At 44.0% G+C, this 14,571-nt stretch overlaps 2 protein-coding genes across 4 annotated transcripts in view; both read left to right on the top strand.

Moving 5' to 3' along the window:
* PIR (pirin) overlaps positions 1 to 4,724 on the top strand; it is a 90,562-nt gene extending 85,838 nt beyond the window's left edge. For 2 of the 3 annotated variants that reach the window (XM_030304782.1, XM_030304781.1), the window contains exon 10: positions 4,407 to 4,724. In XM_030304782.1, the coding sequence (XP_030160642.1) occupies positions 4,407 to 4,519 (113 nt within the window). In that variant the 3' untranslated portion in view covers positions 4,520 to 4,724. The remainder of the gene's footprint in view (positions 1 to 4,406) is intronic. The other variant, XM_030304785.1, reaches the window with a different exon arrangement.
* Positions 4,725 to 4,804: 80 nt separating this feature from the next.
* Positions 4,805 to 14,571, top strand: part of VEGFD (vascular endothelial growth factor D) — a 35,469-nt gene continuing 25,702 nt past the window's right edge. Inside the window, exons 1-2 of the mRNA XM_030304780.1 lie at positions 4,805 to 5,229; positions 5,460 to 5,645. Of these exons, the coding sequence (XP_030160640.1) occupies positions 5,556 to 5,645 (90 nt within the window). The 5' untranslated portion in view covers positions 4,805 to 5,229; positions 5,460 to 5,555. The remainder of the gene's footprint in view (positions 5,230 to 5,459; positions 5,646 to 14,571) is intronic.

The following is a 14,571-nucleotide window of genomic DNA, read 5'->3' as shown; positions in this document are numbered from 1 at the left end:
GGAGCCTGTTTCGGATTCTGTGTCTCCCTCTCTCTCTGCCCCTCCCCCGTTCATGCTCTCTCTCTGTCCCAAAAATAAATAAACGTTGAAAAAAAAAATTTAAAAAAAAAAAAAATTAAAAAAACATTTTGCCAACTTATTTAGATAAATGCCTATAAAACATATATTATTAAATTTAGCATGCATTAAAATCCCATTATATTGCCTTGCATGAATTCCCACACATAAACCATGATTTCAGAAGTAAAACAACCCAGCTGGTCATACATTTAAAGAACACTGATAGTTTACAAACTATTCTTCTGTGGAGTGCCTGGCTGGCTCAGGCAGCCAAATGTGCGACTCTTGATCTCAGGGTTGTGAATTCGAGCCCCACACTGGGTGTAGAGATTACTTAAAAATATAAAAAAAAAATTTTTAATATTCTTTTTTGTTCGATTAATGACTTACAGGAAAAACATTAAATTGTACTCCACTAAGCATGCAGCATCTGACCTCCATTTTGCATGCTTCAATTTCCACTCCAAAGGCTCGTGGTTCTTGCTTCCTTTTATCTTGCTGGAAGAGGGCCGAAATAGTTTGTTCTTCTGGAGAAAGCCTGAAGACAGATTGAGAGGAGTCACGATGTTTATTAACAGCAACTCGAATTTAGGTGCGCAAAGGATGTGTGGGATCTGAGGCTTTTGAGTTTAAAGATCTCCTCTGCACCAATGAGGAAAACCCAGAGTCTGACCAAACTCGGTGACAGACCAAAGCGCTGGGACTGCTCGGAGCTGTCCTCCATTTGTGTTAGGCGACGCCTGTCTCAGAGGCTTGGATCTCAGGAACACTGCATGTGCCCGTACGTTCAAACTCCGAGTAACCAGACCAGATAGATACGGCCCTTGACATCTCCGTTAATGAGAGGCAAAGCATCTTGTTTGGCTGGCTAGTTCTTTTTTATAACTCTTTAAACCCCAGAAAGTTTTTCTTTTACCTGTGCACATTTAAGACAGCCACAGTCATCTTCTGGCTGTTTGGGAAGTGTACCGGTGTAATGAACTAGCTAAGGACCTTTAAGCATGGAATGTCATTGAATGTTGGAATAGGAAATGTCCTCAGCATCAATGTAGTCCTGGCCCTTTTTATAAGGGAGGGAAACAAAATCAATATACTTAATTTATTTACCTAACAGATACTTGGGTAGCATGTCTCATTTACTAGGATTGGTCCAAGTGCTTGCCGCAAATTCACCTACTCTTCAGGACAACCTTAGGAGGTTGGGTTGCCCGTCGCTCTGCCCTGTGGCTTCCCTGATGGGAAATGATGGTTAGTAGTGGAGCTGGGATTCGAACCCTGGTCTTCTGACCCCATGTTTTGTGCTGTCCGCCACACCTAGGTTCTACATAACGAGAGATTGAACTCATGCCATTTTTATTACTCGGGAGGCAGTGTAAAGGTTTAACTAGAGAAAAGATGAAAACTGTAGTTTGAAAGAGTATTTATGGGGTGCCTGGGTGGCGCAGTCGGTTAAGCATCCGACTTCAGCCAGGTCACTATCTCGCGGTCCGTGAGTTCGAGCCCCGAGTCAGGCTCTGGGCTGATGGCTCAGAGCCTGGAGCCTGTTTCCGATTCTGTGTCTTCCTCTCTCTCTGCCCCTCCCCCATTCATGCTCTGTCTCTCTCTGTCCCAAAAAAAATAAATAAACGTTGGAAAAAAAAAATTAAAAAAAAAAAAAAAAGAAAGAGTATTTATGAGATTATTGATAACTATCAAATAATTTGCATGTCTATAACCCGTAGAGTTGATCAATTGAAAAGCATGCTTTCTGGGGGATGGAATGTACAGCCTGGCAGCTACAATTAATCATACTATAGTGCATGTTAGAAAGTTGCTAAGGGAACAGGCCTTAAACGTTCTCATCACAAGAAACGAAATCTGCAACTGTGTGTGCTGATGGATATTAACTAGATTTATTGTGATCGTTTCACAATATCTGCAAATATCGAATCATTACGTTGTCCGTCTTGAGACCAATACAAGGTATATCAATTATACCTCGACTTAAAAAAATAAGAAACTTAGTGATACAGTATGCAAAAAACGAAAGGAAAAGAAAAACAAAAACCTGCTCTCTGGTTATAGTTTTCTTCTCCTTCTTAAGGATTTGAGGAGACAAGCTCCCTCAGCTCGGTGTTGGAGGGCTCCAAGCTTGCTTCCCTCGTTTCTCCCAGTGTGGTCCATGAACCAACAGTATGTGCATCACTAGAAAGTTAGTGAGAAATGCAGTCTCAGACCCCACTCTAGACCTCCTAAATCAGAATATGCATTTTAATAAGATTCCCGGGTGATTCATGTGCACATTCTGAATTGAGAAGCACGGCAGAATACCCCAGGGGAGTGTCAAAATGGAAGCCCAGAAGTGCACCATTTTTAGAGAAAAATAATTGGGAGACAGGAGAGGTGCTCCACGAGTCCAAACTGTCGTGATATTATGTTGTGCGAGAAATTGGTCCTTGGCCCAGGATCTGCTCTCATTTTCTGAGTTCCATCTCCCTTTCTTCTGTGCGTCTTTTTAGAGAATTTTTTTTTTAATTTTTTTTTTCAACGTTTATTTATTTTTGGGACAGAGAGAGACAGAGCATGAACGGGGGAGGGGCAGAGAGAGAGAGGGAGACACAGAATCAGAAACAGGCTCCCAACCATCAGCCCAGAGCCTGACGCGGGGCTCGAACTCACGGAGTGCGAGATCGTGACCTGGCTGAAGTCGGACGCTTAACCGACTGCGCCACCCAGGCGCCCCTGTGTGTCTTTTTAAAGTTGGCTCTTCCAGGGTGCCCTCTTGGACTGATTATTTATTTTGCACATCAGGGCTCCCTCATTCTTTCCTATCCGAAATAGGCCAAGTGTCTGTTTCCAGATGAAATTTCTCTCCTGAGCCCCAGATCCATGTTTCTGACAATATATCAAATCCCTCTGCCAGGAAGCCATTCCGTTGTCTCCAGTACCTTCATGTCACAGTATCCAGAGCCGAACGCCTTGCTGTACCCACAGCCTCCTGTGTCCTGTATCCCAGCTGCCCTTAACAGTTCCACCACCAAAACTCAGCCTCTTAGGCCACACACCGTCTCTACCCTGATGCCAAAATCTTTAAAAACTGCAAATCAGATGACGTTACTATCTGCTTAACCCTCGGGTGACCCCTGATCACCTGCAGAATTACCCCCACAGTTCTGCCCGTAGAAGGCATCCAAAGCCTACTGGAGTCTGCCCTCTTCCTGCCTGTCAGGCGCCTCATTCTTTTCCCCCTTCGATCCCTCCTTCTAGCACTGTACCCCCATCCTCCAAACCTAGGAATTAGACAAAGGTGCCAACAAACTGCATGTTTTTGTAAATAAAGTTTTATTGGAACACATCCATCTCTATTCACTTTCCTATTGTCTGTGGCTACTTTTGCACTTCAACGGAAGAGCTGAGTAGTTGAGACAGGCACTGTTTGACCCACAAAATCTAAAATACGTACTGTCTGGCCCTTTACAGAAAGTTTGCCAGCCCCCCTGACTTGTAATTTTTATAACCTCCTATTTACTGTCAGTGAGTTGCTGCAAATGTCCAAAGATGACTTAAACTCCTCATGTAAGTATGCAGCCTTGTATACTGCATAGACCCCCAAAACCATGATGAAATTTGCCAGTTCCTTGCATCAGATCGGTTCAATTCTTAACATCAGCTAATGCTATAAAACTAACAACTCCAATAAAGCTTCAAAGTTCCTACCACAAGAAAAAATAATTCTATAACCGTGTGTGGTGATGGATGTTAACTAGACTTACTGTGGTGATCATTTCACAACATACACGAATATTGAATCATTACGTTGTCCACCTGAAACTAATGTTGTTTGTCAGTTACACCTCAATAAAAAAAAGAAGAAGAAGAAAAACTAACAACTATAAAAATGATTTTGTTAGGACCAAACCCAGGGGTGAGTGGATGATGCAATTGCATTTGTGTATCTGGAGTTTGGTCTTTATAGTCGTACACAGTCCTGGTCAAGAAACTTGTATTCTAGTTCTCAGGGATTGGATGCTGCAAAATAACCTTTTACTGTTTAGATATGCCTGGGTCAGTTTCAGATTAAGAACTCTAGGAATACAGGGGCGCCTAGGTGGCTCAGTTGGGTAAGTGTCCGACTTCGGCTCAGATCATGATCTCGAGGTTCGTGAGTTCGAGACCCACATTGGGTTCCCTCTGCCTCCCTCTCCCTGCCCTTCCCTTGCTCGTGCTCACTCTCTCACTCTCTTTTTCTCAAAAATAAACATTAAAAATTTTTTTAAAAAAGAACTCTAGAAATATATACCATTTATAGTGATAGAAGAAAATATTATCGTCACCCAGAACTTACTGAATGTCTCTTTCTCCCCTAGGTCCATTTGTGATGAACACCAATGAAGAGATTTCTCAGGCCATCCTTGATTTCAGAAATGCAAAAAATGGGTTTGAACGAGCCAAAACCTGGAAATCAAAGATTGGAAACTAGTGAAGAGCACAAAAGCAGATCTCAGTACTTTCTAGAATTTTGCCACTTGTGGCATCCATCCATTCAGCATATTCTGTTTCCAAAGCTGACTTAGCCAGTGCTTCTAAAGAATTGCACACTAAAGTGATAACACGGTTTTGATAGCAATGCATGTGAGGTATTTCCCGGTACATGCAAATAAACCTAATTGTTGCTTCTTTAAAAATCCGTGTTCTTCATTTGACCTTATTAAGCTTCTGTTAAAAAAAAGTCATTTTGTGCATGTTTGGCTTTTCATGTGCTTTTTTTGTGCACAGGTAAGTTTTTTAAGCATATTTGATTGCTTTCTGCGTGTCCCTGGCAGTAGATGTGTGACCATCTGAGGTCCCTTCCTGAACAATGCATTGTGGTGCAACATTGACGCCTGTGTGCCGAGGTTTCACGTTACAGGTTATCTGCGTTAAAGGAACAGCAGTCCTGAGGGTTTGAGTCAGTTTTGAAAACTGCCCTGCTATTGGTAGGGACGCGACAGGATTACAGCCAAGACTTCCCTGCATTTTCTGCCAAAATCTGTCAGATTTAGGACACGTACTTCTGCAACCTTCCATGAGGGTTGTGAAAAAAAAAAGTTTGAATCCAGAATTGGGTTCCAGGCTTCTTGTAGCTGCTAACAGCGGTGGCTGCACCACCTCCTTACAAAGCAACTAGAACCCGGGGCATAGGGTGGAGAGGTTTGTTTGTTTGTTTAATTTGCTGGACGTGACATGAATTTGGAGTGCTTTTTCATGTCCAGTGGAAGTCATGTCCACCTTCTGATTATTTTTGGAGCATGAGAGCATTAAAAATTTTTTTCATCTCTCTCCCCCCATAAGATTGTGCAGAAATGTTCCTTGACTAATTGAAGTCATTTCATTGGATTTTGATCACAACTGATGATTTGTTTTTCCATGTGAACTCTTAGGGTTTCCTTTCCTTCCGGAGAATGCCTTTTGAAACAGTTTTCTCTAGCTGCCTGATGTCAACTGCTTGGTAATCAGTGGATATTAAAATCTTCAAAATGTACAGACAGTGGGCCGTGGTGAATATTTTCATGATGTCTTATCTGCACCTGGCACAGGGCTCCAGTTACGAACATGGAACGGTGAAGGTAGGTGGCATCATTTTAATGTGATGCAGCTTTTTTTTTTATTGGCTTGTTCAGAGGACTTTCTTTGCCCCTCATTTTCTAGAAAATATAAAAGCGCAGAACGCTCCTCATAGTGGACAGGATAGATCTTGCATTGCTAATGAGTATTCTGGATCTTAGGCTTACTAAGATTCTTGCCATGCATATTTGAAAATGCTGTTTTTTGTTTTTGGTTTTTTTTCTGGAGATGTAATAGAACATGAATGAGTTTTCGGGACTCTTTGGTTGGGTAAGTTTCTCTTCATATATGCAGATGGCAGAGTGAATTTCTAATGAAGCACTGATTTGTTTTTATGACCCAGATAACTGTGTGAGTCATTTATTCAGGTTGGTGGGAGCAGCAAACATTAGTCAGTTTAGTTAATTTCATTTGTAAATCGCAAAACTACAGTACTTTCTACAGATGACTTTTATCTGGTTTTCTAGAATTACCCATTGCCACCGTCTAGAAAAATATTTTCTTGGAAGTCGTTTGGTTATATGCTTTTTGAAATGGGTAAGACTCAACAGTAATTGAATCCTTAGTTCTACAGGCAAGTCTCAGAGCCTGGGGAATTGAGAGTAACACAAAAGAATTAACTGGAATGTTACTGACTGAGCAGTATTTCGCCCAGTCTTATGTATTTTGTAGATTACATTGTTTTCTTCAGCTTTTTATTTTGAAAATGATTTGGATTTGTTTGGACTGAAATAGTGCTAAATTATTATGGATTTAGGAATTCCTGGCTGTGAACAGTCGAACATGAGCTTGAGTTTCTGTAGCTGTTGTTAGGACATGCATCTTCAGCAGGTGTGATATCGCCCCCAACCGGGGAAAATTGGTCCTTGGGTAAAAAAGTGTTAGTATCAGTCGTATCAAGCACAGATGTCCGTACAGTGACCAAACACACCTATAGTATGTCTGTAACAAAGATTGAACGCTGGGCTCAGGGGCGGCCACCTGGTGTAGCAGTCTACTAATGTCTTTCTAAAGCAAGAAAGTCTCTCTAGCTTTCCAAGAAAAAAAAAAAAATCTTTCTAGCTTTCTGAACTCCAAATGCACTCAGGAGAGTTCCCAGCCATTCAGCCCCACCTCACTGACCGCAGCCCGCCCTCCATATTTCCCTGCCAGATGGTAAGTAGAAACGAATCCGCTTCTGAGCCCAGGTGATGGCGAAAATTGGACTTGTTTCAAGCAAATAAGACTTTTCAAGGCTGATCACCTTTTTTAAGTCCATAAAACTCAGGAGTCCTTTAGATGTGTTGGGCCTCTGGAAGCTTCTCCCCCTGCCCCCAACGCCAGTGTTACTCCACGGATTTTAAAAATGTTTTCATTTTACTTTGAACCGTCACTATATTTGATAGTTACAAGAGGAGATTTGGGATTGTTGGAAAGAAGTCATATTCTTTAGGTTGTTCAGCTCTTTTAAAGAGCTTGCGCACCAAGAATTCTTCAGGTGTCCCGGGGACGGTGGGGTTTTAAAATGTTCAAATTTACTGGTAACACATGAACCTAATTAGTGGGGCAGCGGAGGAAACTGTTTGAATTTGCAGGTGACAGAAGATATGTCCTTGCAAATGGAAGAGGCAGCAGTATATGTAACACCATTAGCAATTTTTTCATATAGATCTGAGTTTCTTGTAAAAAGGGAAGGTATGGGGGCACCTGGGTGGCCTAGTTGGTTAAGCGTCCGACTTTAGCTCAGGTCATGATCTCACGGTCTGTGGGTTCGAGCCCTGCGTTGGGCTCTGTGCTGACATCTAGGAGCCTGGAGCCTGCTTCGGATTCTGTGTCTCCCTCTCTCTCTGCCCCTTCCCCACTCAACGTTCTGTCTCTTTCTCTCTCAAAAATAAACATTAAAAATTTTTCTTAAAAAACTGAAGTTACATATATTGTGCTCAAACCCACCCAACCCCTCGCTAAATTAAATGTTTCTGATGTGAAGGAAAGCCACGCCTAGAGTAAACAAGTTTTGGCATAGATGTGACTGGGTAATGTGAGGGATAAGGAGGTGTATCATGTTGGTTATTAGACTTTTCCTTTACCCCCTTTTTCTTCAGAGAAAATCTAAGAAGAATATATTTCTTAATGTTAATGCTCTTCTTATTTAAATTAAAATTCAGTACGGGGGGTGCCTGGGTGGCTCAGTAAGTCAAGTGTCTGACTTCGGCTCAGGTCATGATCTCGCATTTCACGAGTTTGAGCCCTGTGTTGGGCTCTGTGCTGACGGCTCAGAGCCTGGGGCCCGCTTCGGATTCTGTGTCTCCCTCTCTCTCTGCCCCTAACCCACTCGCATTCTGTCTCTGTCTCTCTCAAAAACAAACATTAAAAACAATTTTTTAATTAAGTAATAAATAAATAAAAATCCCAATTTGGACTTGTGGATAAACCTTTACTATAGGACCCTAAGAAAAAAAATAACAGTAATGGTGAATGTTGAACAAGTTCCATTATGGAACCCCTTTTAGGAACCAGCTGATAAAGACATTTTGTGGGACGAAAATACAGTATTTGGACGCATGAATGCTTCCATATAGAGCTTGACATAATAAGATCCCGAGCTGCCAGGCACATTGGCTGGAGGTCCTAGAGAAGTAGGGACACAAATGACAGTGACCTTGTTTCTGAGGACATTAAAAAAAATTTTTTTTAATGTTTATTCATCTTTGAAAGACAGAGAGCACAAGCAGGGGTAGGGCAGAGAGAGAGGGGGACACAGAATCTGAAGCAGGCTCCAGGCACTGAGCTGTCAGCACAGAGCCCAACGAGGGGCTTGAACCCACGAACGGTGAGATCATGACCTGAGCCAAAGCCAGACACTCAACTGACTGAGCCACCCAGGTGCCCCTGTTTCTGAGGACATTTTTAAGCATAACTCTTCCTACCACTTGGATGTGACTGAGAGGAGATGAAACGAGACATTTCTTTTGTGGCTTCTATGGTTAGTCCAGTTTTTTCTCTCTCTTGCCACTAGTTCGTATAATCTCTACCAAGATACTAGGACATGATAAACAAGACACCTTGAGGCCTCCCCCGCATCAGGAAAGCTTTGAGCGGTTTGTAATGTCCCAGTTGGTAAAGGATCTCCCTTGCCTCCCGTTGCAATGTAACTGTGTTTGACAATTCTTTTACTTCATTGTGGCGAGCCTACTACATCTGGGCACTGATCTCAGTGCTGGAAATGCAACAGGAAAGAAGACCGTGTTTTGACTCTTGTGAACTTCTGTTCCAAGCGTGGCGGGGAGAGGCAGGCAATAGCAAATCTCTAACATGTCAGGGGTAGTGCCGTGGAGAAGATCAAGCAGGAGGAGAGACAGAGTGATGGGCGGGGGAGACTTCTCTGATTCGATGTCACTTGTGCAGACCCCTGAAGGAAGTCAGGCAGGCAAAGGCAACCATTGGGCACTGACCATGGGGGAGGACAGGGAGGTGGCTTGGGTGTTTGGGTATCAGCCAGGGGACCAGTGTGGCTACAGTAGGGGGAGTGGGGGCCACAGCCACAGGTGTTGTTGAGGTTGGAGAAGTAGCCGGGGCGGATCATAGAGGGTGTGGCTGTGTTCCAATAAAATTTTGTGGACACTGAAATTTGAATTGTAGATCATTTCCATACATCATGAAATCATCTTTTCATTCGTTTCAACCATTTAAAATTGTAAAAAAGAATTCTTAGTTCACGGGCTATAGTAAAACAGGGTACAGGCTGGATTTGGCCCACAGGTCATAGTCTGTCAACCCTGATCTGTATCATTACATGATTTTATTGTCTGCATAGTCTGTGTTGGTACCTGACATTTTTTTCGGACTGTTTATTTTGAGAGAGAGAGAGAGACAGTACAAGCAGGGAGGGGCAGAGAGAGAATCCCAAGCAGGCCCCGTGCCGTCAACACTGAGCCCGATGTCTGGCTCGATCTCATGAACCGTGAGATCACGACCTGAGCCGAAACCAAGCGTCGGACACTTAACCGACTGAGCCCCCCAGGCGGCCCGGTACCTGACATTTTTCGTTTGTTTGCATGTACGTTTATTACTTTGTCATCTTCCACTAGAAGGAAAGCTTTTTGAGAACAAGAACTTTTCTTTTTTTCTTTCTCTCTTCCTTTTGTTTTGTTTTGTTTTGTTTTGTCTTAAGGAGTTGCTTGCGCTCCCTGGTGTTGGCCCCGCACTGCTGCTCCAAGCCCAGCTAGAGTCCCTCTCCCACTATGGCAGCCACTTGGACGCAGAGCACAGGGCGGCCAGCAGGAGGCAGCAGCTCACCGGCCTCTCCAGTCCTGCCTGCAGGGCGCCCTGAGAACAGGAACTTTGCGTGGTCTACTTCAGTGTCCCAGTCACCTAGCACAAAGCCTGTAATAGAGTAGATACCAGAAAAAGTATGGACTGACTGATGGACAAGGCCTGTAGGATCTTGAGATACCCAGGTTATAAATTGTCACATGAAGCAGTCTCCAACATCTGCTCTCACTGTGGCTTGTCTGATTTCAGTTTTTTACAATCTGAAGCGTTTTTGTTTGTTTGTTTGTTTGTTTTTGGTAGTCTCTATGCCCAACATGGGGCTTAAACTCACGACCCTGAGATTAAGAGTTGCCAGGAGTGCCTGGGTGGCTCAGTTAGTTGAGCGTCCGAGTCTTGATCTTGGTTCAGGTCATGATCTTGCGGTTTGTGAGATTGAGCCCCATGTCGGGCTCTGCACTGATAGCTCAGAGCCTCCTTGGGATTCTCTGTCTTCCTCTCTCTGTCCCTCTCCTGTTCACTCGCTTGCTCTGTCTCTCTCCCTCTCAAAATAAATAAGTAAACTTTAAAAAAAGGTTGCATGCTGGGGAGCCGGGGTGGCTCGGTTGGTTAAGCGTCCAACTTCAGGTCATGATCTCACCGTTCGTGGGTTTGAGCCCAGTGTCAGTGTAGAGCCTGCTTGGGATTCTGTCTCTCTCCCTCTCTCTCTGCCCCTCCCCTGCTCGTGCTTGCTCGCGCTCTCTCAAATAAAAAGTAAACTTAAAAAAAAAGTCACGAGCTCTACTGATTGAGCCAGCCAGGCGTCCCCTGAAGCATTTTTGATAAGACAGCATATTCACCCTGTGCTGTTTTCCTCGGGGTGAGAGAGGGTTCACGTGTTGCTAGGAAAGAATCCTGCAGTGTCCTTTTAGCCACAAGCCCTTCTATAAGGTGCTCACTCCTAGGAGCCAGTTATAGAAGATGTCACCTCCGCCCATATTCTAGCCTGCTGGTCACAGAAAGGGAGATGGGCAAAGCAGTGTGGGGCCACATGGGTAAAACATGGACGCCGTGATGATTTCTTTCATCTTTGAGATCCCTGAGAAGTGCTGTCTGTGTTTTCATCTGGTGATTTGTGGTTTGTGAACACGTGCTAGATTATGGCAAAGTACTCCGGTCAGATACTTTTCAGTCAGCCTAGGCCATGCTGTGCCGCAGTAACAAGCAACCCCCAGATTTTGGTGGCTCATAAACAACTGAGACTTACTTATGGCTCATACCACACGGCCGTCCCAGCTAGTTCAGGGTCAGCTCCACTTCGGGATGAAGCTGGCTGAGCATCCACATCTTGAATGTCATTAATCACTGAGACAGGGCCAGAGAGCCCCGGAGAGTCTTGTCCTGGCAATTAAATGCTCTGGCCAGGAAGTGACCTGTTACCGCTTCTGGTCACAGCCCCCTGACCCACTGTTCCATCCAACCACAGGGGAGCAGGAGATGCCATCCTTCCATGTGCTCGGCAGATAGAAAGCTGGAAATATTTGGCGAAGGGTATTAATGACTAACATACCTGTGATTGCTTCTCAATGTTTCTGAACTTATCTGTGAGGTGGGAGACAACCATGGTTGGATACTGGGGTAGAATCGGGGAAGGAAGACCCTTAAGTTTATTTCTGCTGTTCAGGAGTAGGCTCCTTTTCCCTGGAAAAAGGAAGGCTATCCATGCAGCTCAGTAGATATTTGTGGAATGTCTACCACGTGCCAGGCACATGAGTGGAAATGACATTTTTATAAAATAAAGACGTCTTAGTTATTTTCATGTCTTACCAACAGCCAAGAGGTTCATTTTGGCCTGTGGGAAGGATCATTTTAACACCTGGAGCTTTAATAATGTAAATTTTCATGAGTCATTTTTTTTTGGTCATTCGTTGTTACCTAAATAACTATAACAGTCACGTGTTGGAGAAAAGTACTGCTTTCCTGAAATCTAGGTTTGGCCAAAGTTGATTCTGGAGAGAGATCATGACATTTGTGGAATATTGCCAGGGCGAATATTTTGTTGTTGCTTATGGTTCCATTCTGGAGAGAGTTAAGAAGGGTGTAATTTTGACTGAATGAATGCCCTGAATTCTTTCTAAATTAAGATCTCCTCAAAAAGAACAGAGTGGGATGAAAAAGTAAAAGCAGCCTTTGCCATGGTGTGCTTGGTTCACAATTACAACATCACCACAAGACTGGGGATCCTTGGGCATCTTAGTGCAGAGGATATTGGCGAGGAAGAGAAGGAGAGCCATGGAATGTTGATATGGGACCGCTGCATCTTTGGAAGAAAGGAAAAGGGGGCATACTGGGCTGACTGCCAGCAGTACAGTGGGGCCGCCTGGCCAAAAGGACACGAGGTTTTGCATAAAGATCTTGTGCCCGTCCGATGCATTGTGTCACACTTAGGCTGAAATAGGGCTCTAGCAGTTAACTGTCACTGCCATAATGCTGTGTAACAGACCAAATTTCGCTCTGTGTAACAGACCGAATTACTGGCTTCAAATGTCAGTAACCTCTTCTCACTCATGTTGCTGTGGGTCAGCTGGGAGTCACAATCAAGGCTCAAGCCATCGGTTGAATATGGGTCTGCCCCACATGCCTCTCATCCTTGGATCAGCGGGTTAGCAGAAGCAGGTAGTTGTAATGGCAGAAATGTAGCAGTGTGCCCTCCTGAGTACATTTCAGTACTCTGTGTCATGTCTTGTAATATCCCATTGGCCAAAGTAAGTCTCATGGCCCAATACCAATAGGACTTAGAAAGGTATTCCCCCCTTTTGGGGGGCAGCTGTGCAATTGTTTTTAGCCAATGACCTAATTACCATGAAGGCTTTGAGTTGTTTCCTCATGCACTGGGCCCTTGAGCTTTGAGATCAGTGATAAAGAAACTATAACAGGAATATATACTCTTGGGATTATTCAGAGCACCCTTTGGGCTTTGCCATCTAAGCCCATCCCACATGCATCTGCCTCACGTTTCCTCATCACAGATGTATCAGATGGGAGCAGAGGCATTTGATTAGAGCGTGGATTTAAAACATATGAAGGGGGCATAAACATCTCCCCAAATGCTAAACCATTTGGCTGGGGAGAAAACCACCAACAGTAGTCATCAAATTGGAGGATGTGGAGGTCCCAGGCATCTTAGCCCTCCAGTATCCCCTTAAAATACCCAAATGGCTATGTACACACACAGAAATGCATGCGCGCATGTGCGTGCATGTGAGCGCACACGCACACACGATTTCCTTGCATTTGCAATTCCTTTCCTTAGTCAAGTTTAATTAAACACCCTAGGTTTCTCATATGTATGCATTTCAATACAGAACTGTGTAAGCGAGAGAGCCACCAGGAGCATGAGGCCCCCAGATGGCCAGGTTCCTCGATTTCAGAGAAGCAGGACCAGGCCCTTGGCTGGCTCCCTCTGAGAAACCCCAGCAGTAATTACTAGCAAGCATGCATTCTCCTCCCTGCCCTCAGTTGATGCGCCCTATTCTAGTAGGTACCATCTGTTCCGGGTAAGGCCAGACCATCATAACAGAATGCAAAGGGTTAAGAAGTGGGTTGTTTCTCATCTGTCTATAAAGACATATGTAAAGCCTGAACAGATTACTTTGAAATTGGCCTTTCATCTGAAAATACCTTCAAGAAGTGTTAGGAAGAAGAAGGAGAAGGAGAAGAAGGAGAGGAAGGGGGAGGGGGAGGGGGAGGGGGAGGGGGAGGAGGAGGAGGAGGAGGAGGAGGAGGAGGAGGAGGAGGAGGAGGAGAAGTTTGTCCTTGATTTACCCTGGGAAGGTTTTTCTCTTTTAAATTTTTATTTACTATGATTGAAGTTTCCCCGTCTTGTTCTTTTCAAACTCCCCTCTCTGGTTACTCAGGGAAACCAAAGCCATAAAACACAGACCCCTGCACTGCAGCACAGGACCTGATGCCCCACCCCTGAGAAAAGAAAGAAAAGAAGTTAACTTTACTGAGTGCTGACTCCATGCCTGACCCTTTCCCACATATGACCTCGTGTGATCTCCACATCAGCTCTCTGAGTTGAGCACGATTAGCCTTGCCATCTATAAACGAGGAAGCCAAGCCTTAGAGAAGGAATAACTGACCCTCAGTCAAATAGCTAAAAAGGAGCAGTGCCTTGATTCAAAGGCAGCCTACTTTATTTTTTGAAGTATTTTTCCCTTTTGGTGTGCTGTTCTATGAATTTTAACACATGTATAGATTTGTGTAACCACCACCATACTCGGGATAGGGAAACATTCATTTAGCCTATCCTTTTATAGTCATACCCTCCCCCCAACCTCTGATCTTTTCTCCATGACTATCATTTTGGTTTTTTGAGAACATCATAAATGGAGTCCTCCAGTAACTAACCTTCTGAGATTGGCTTCTTCCACTGCTGATGCCCTACAGATCCATCCAAGGTGCTGCAAGGACCAGATCATTGTGTTTTCTTGCTAAGTGGTATTTCACAGGATGGATGGAACCATTTGTTTAACCACTCACCCATTGAAAGACTTATGGGTTCTTTCCAGTTTGGGGATTCTTTTTTTTTTTTAACTTTTAAAAATATTTATTTTTGAGAGACAGAGACAGAGCACCAGTGGGGGAGGAACAGAGAGAGAGAGGGAGACACAGAATCTGAAACAGGCTCCAGGCTCT

This window comes from Lynx canadensis, chromosome X (genome assembly GCF_007474595.2).
Source record: "Lynx canadensis isolate LIC74 chromosome X, mLynCan4.pri.v2, whole genome shotgun sequence".
Taxonomy (NCBI): Eukaryota; Metazoa; Chordata; class Mammalia; order Carnivora; family Felidae; genus Lynx; species Lynx canadensis.
Note: the sequence above shows the minus strand (reverse complement) of the source record. Positions and strands in the feature narration are given on the sequence as shown.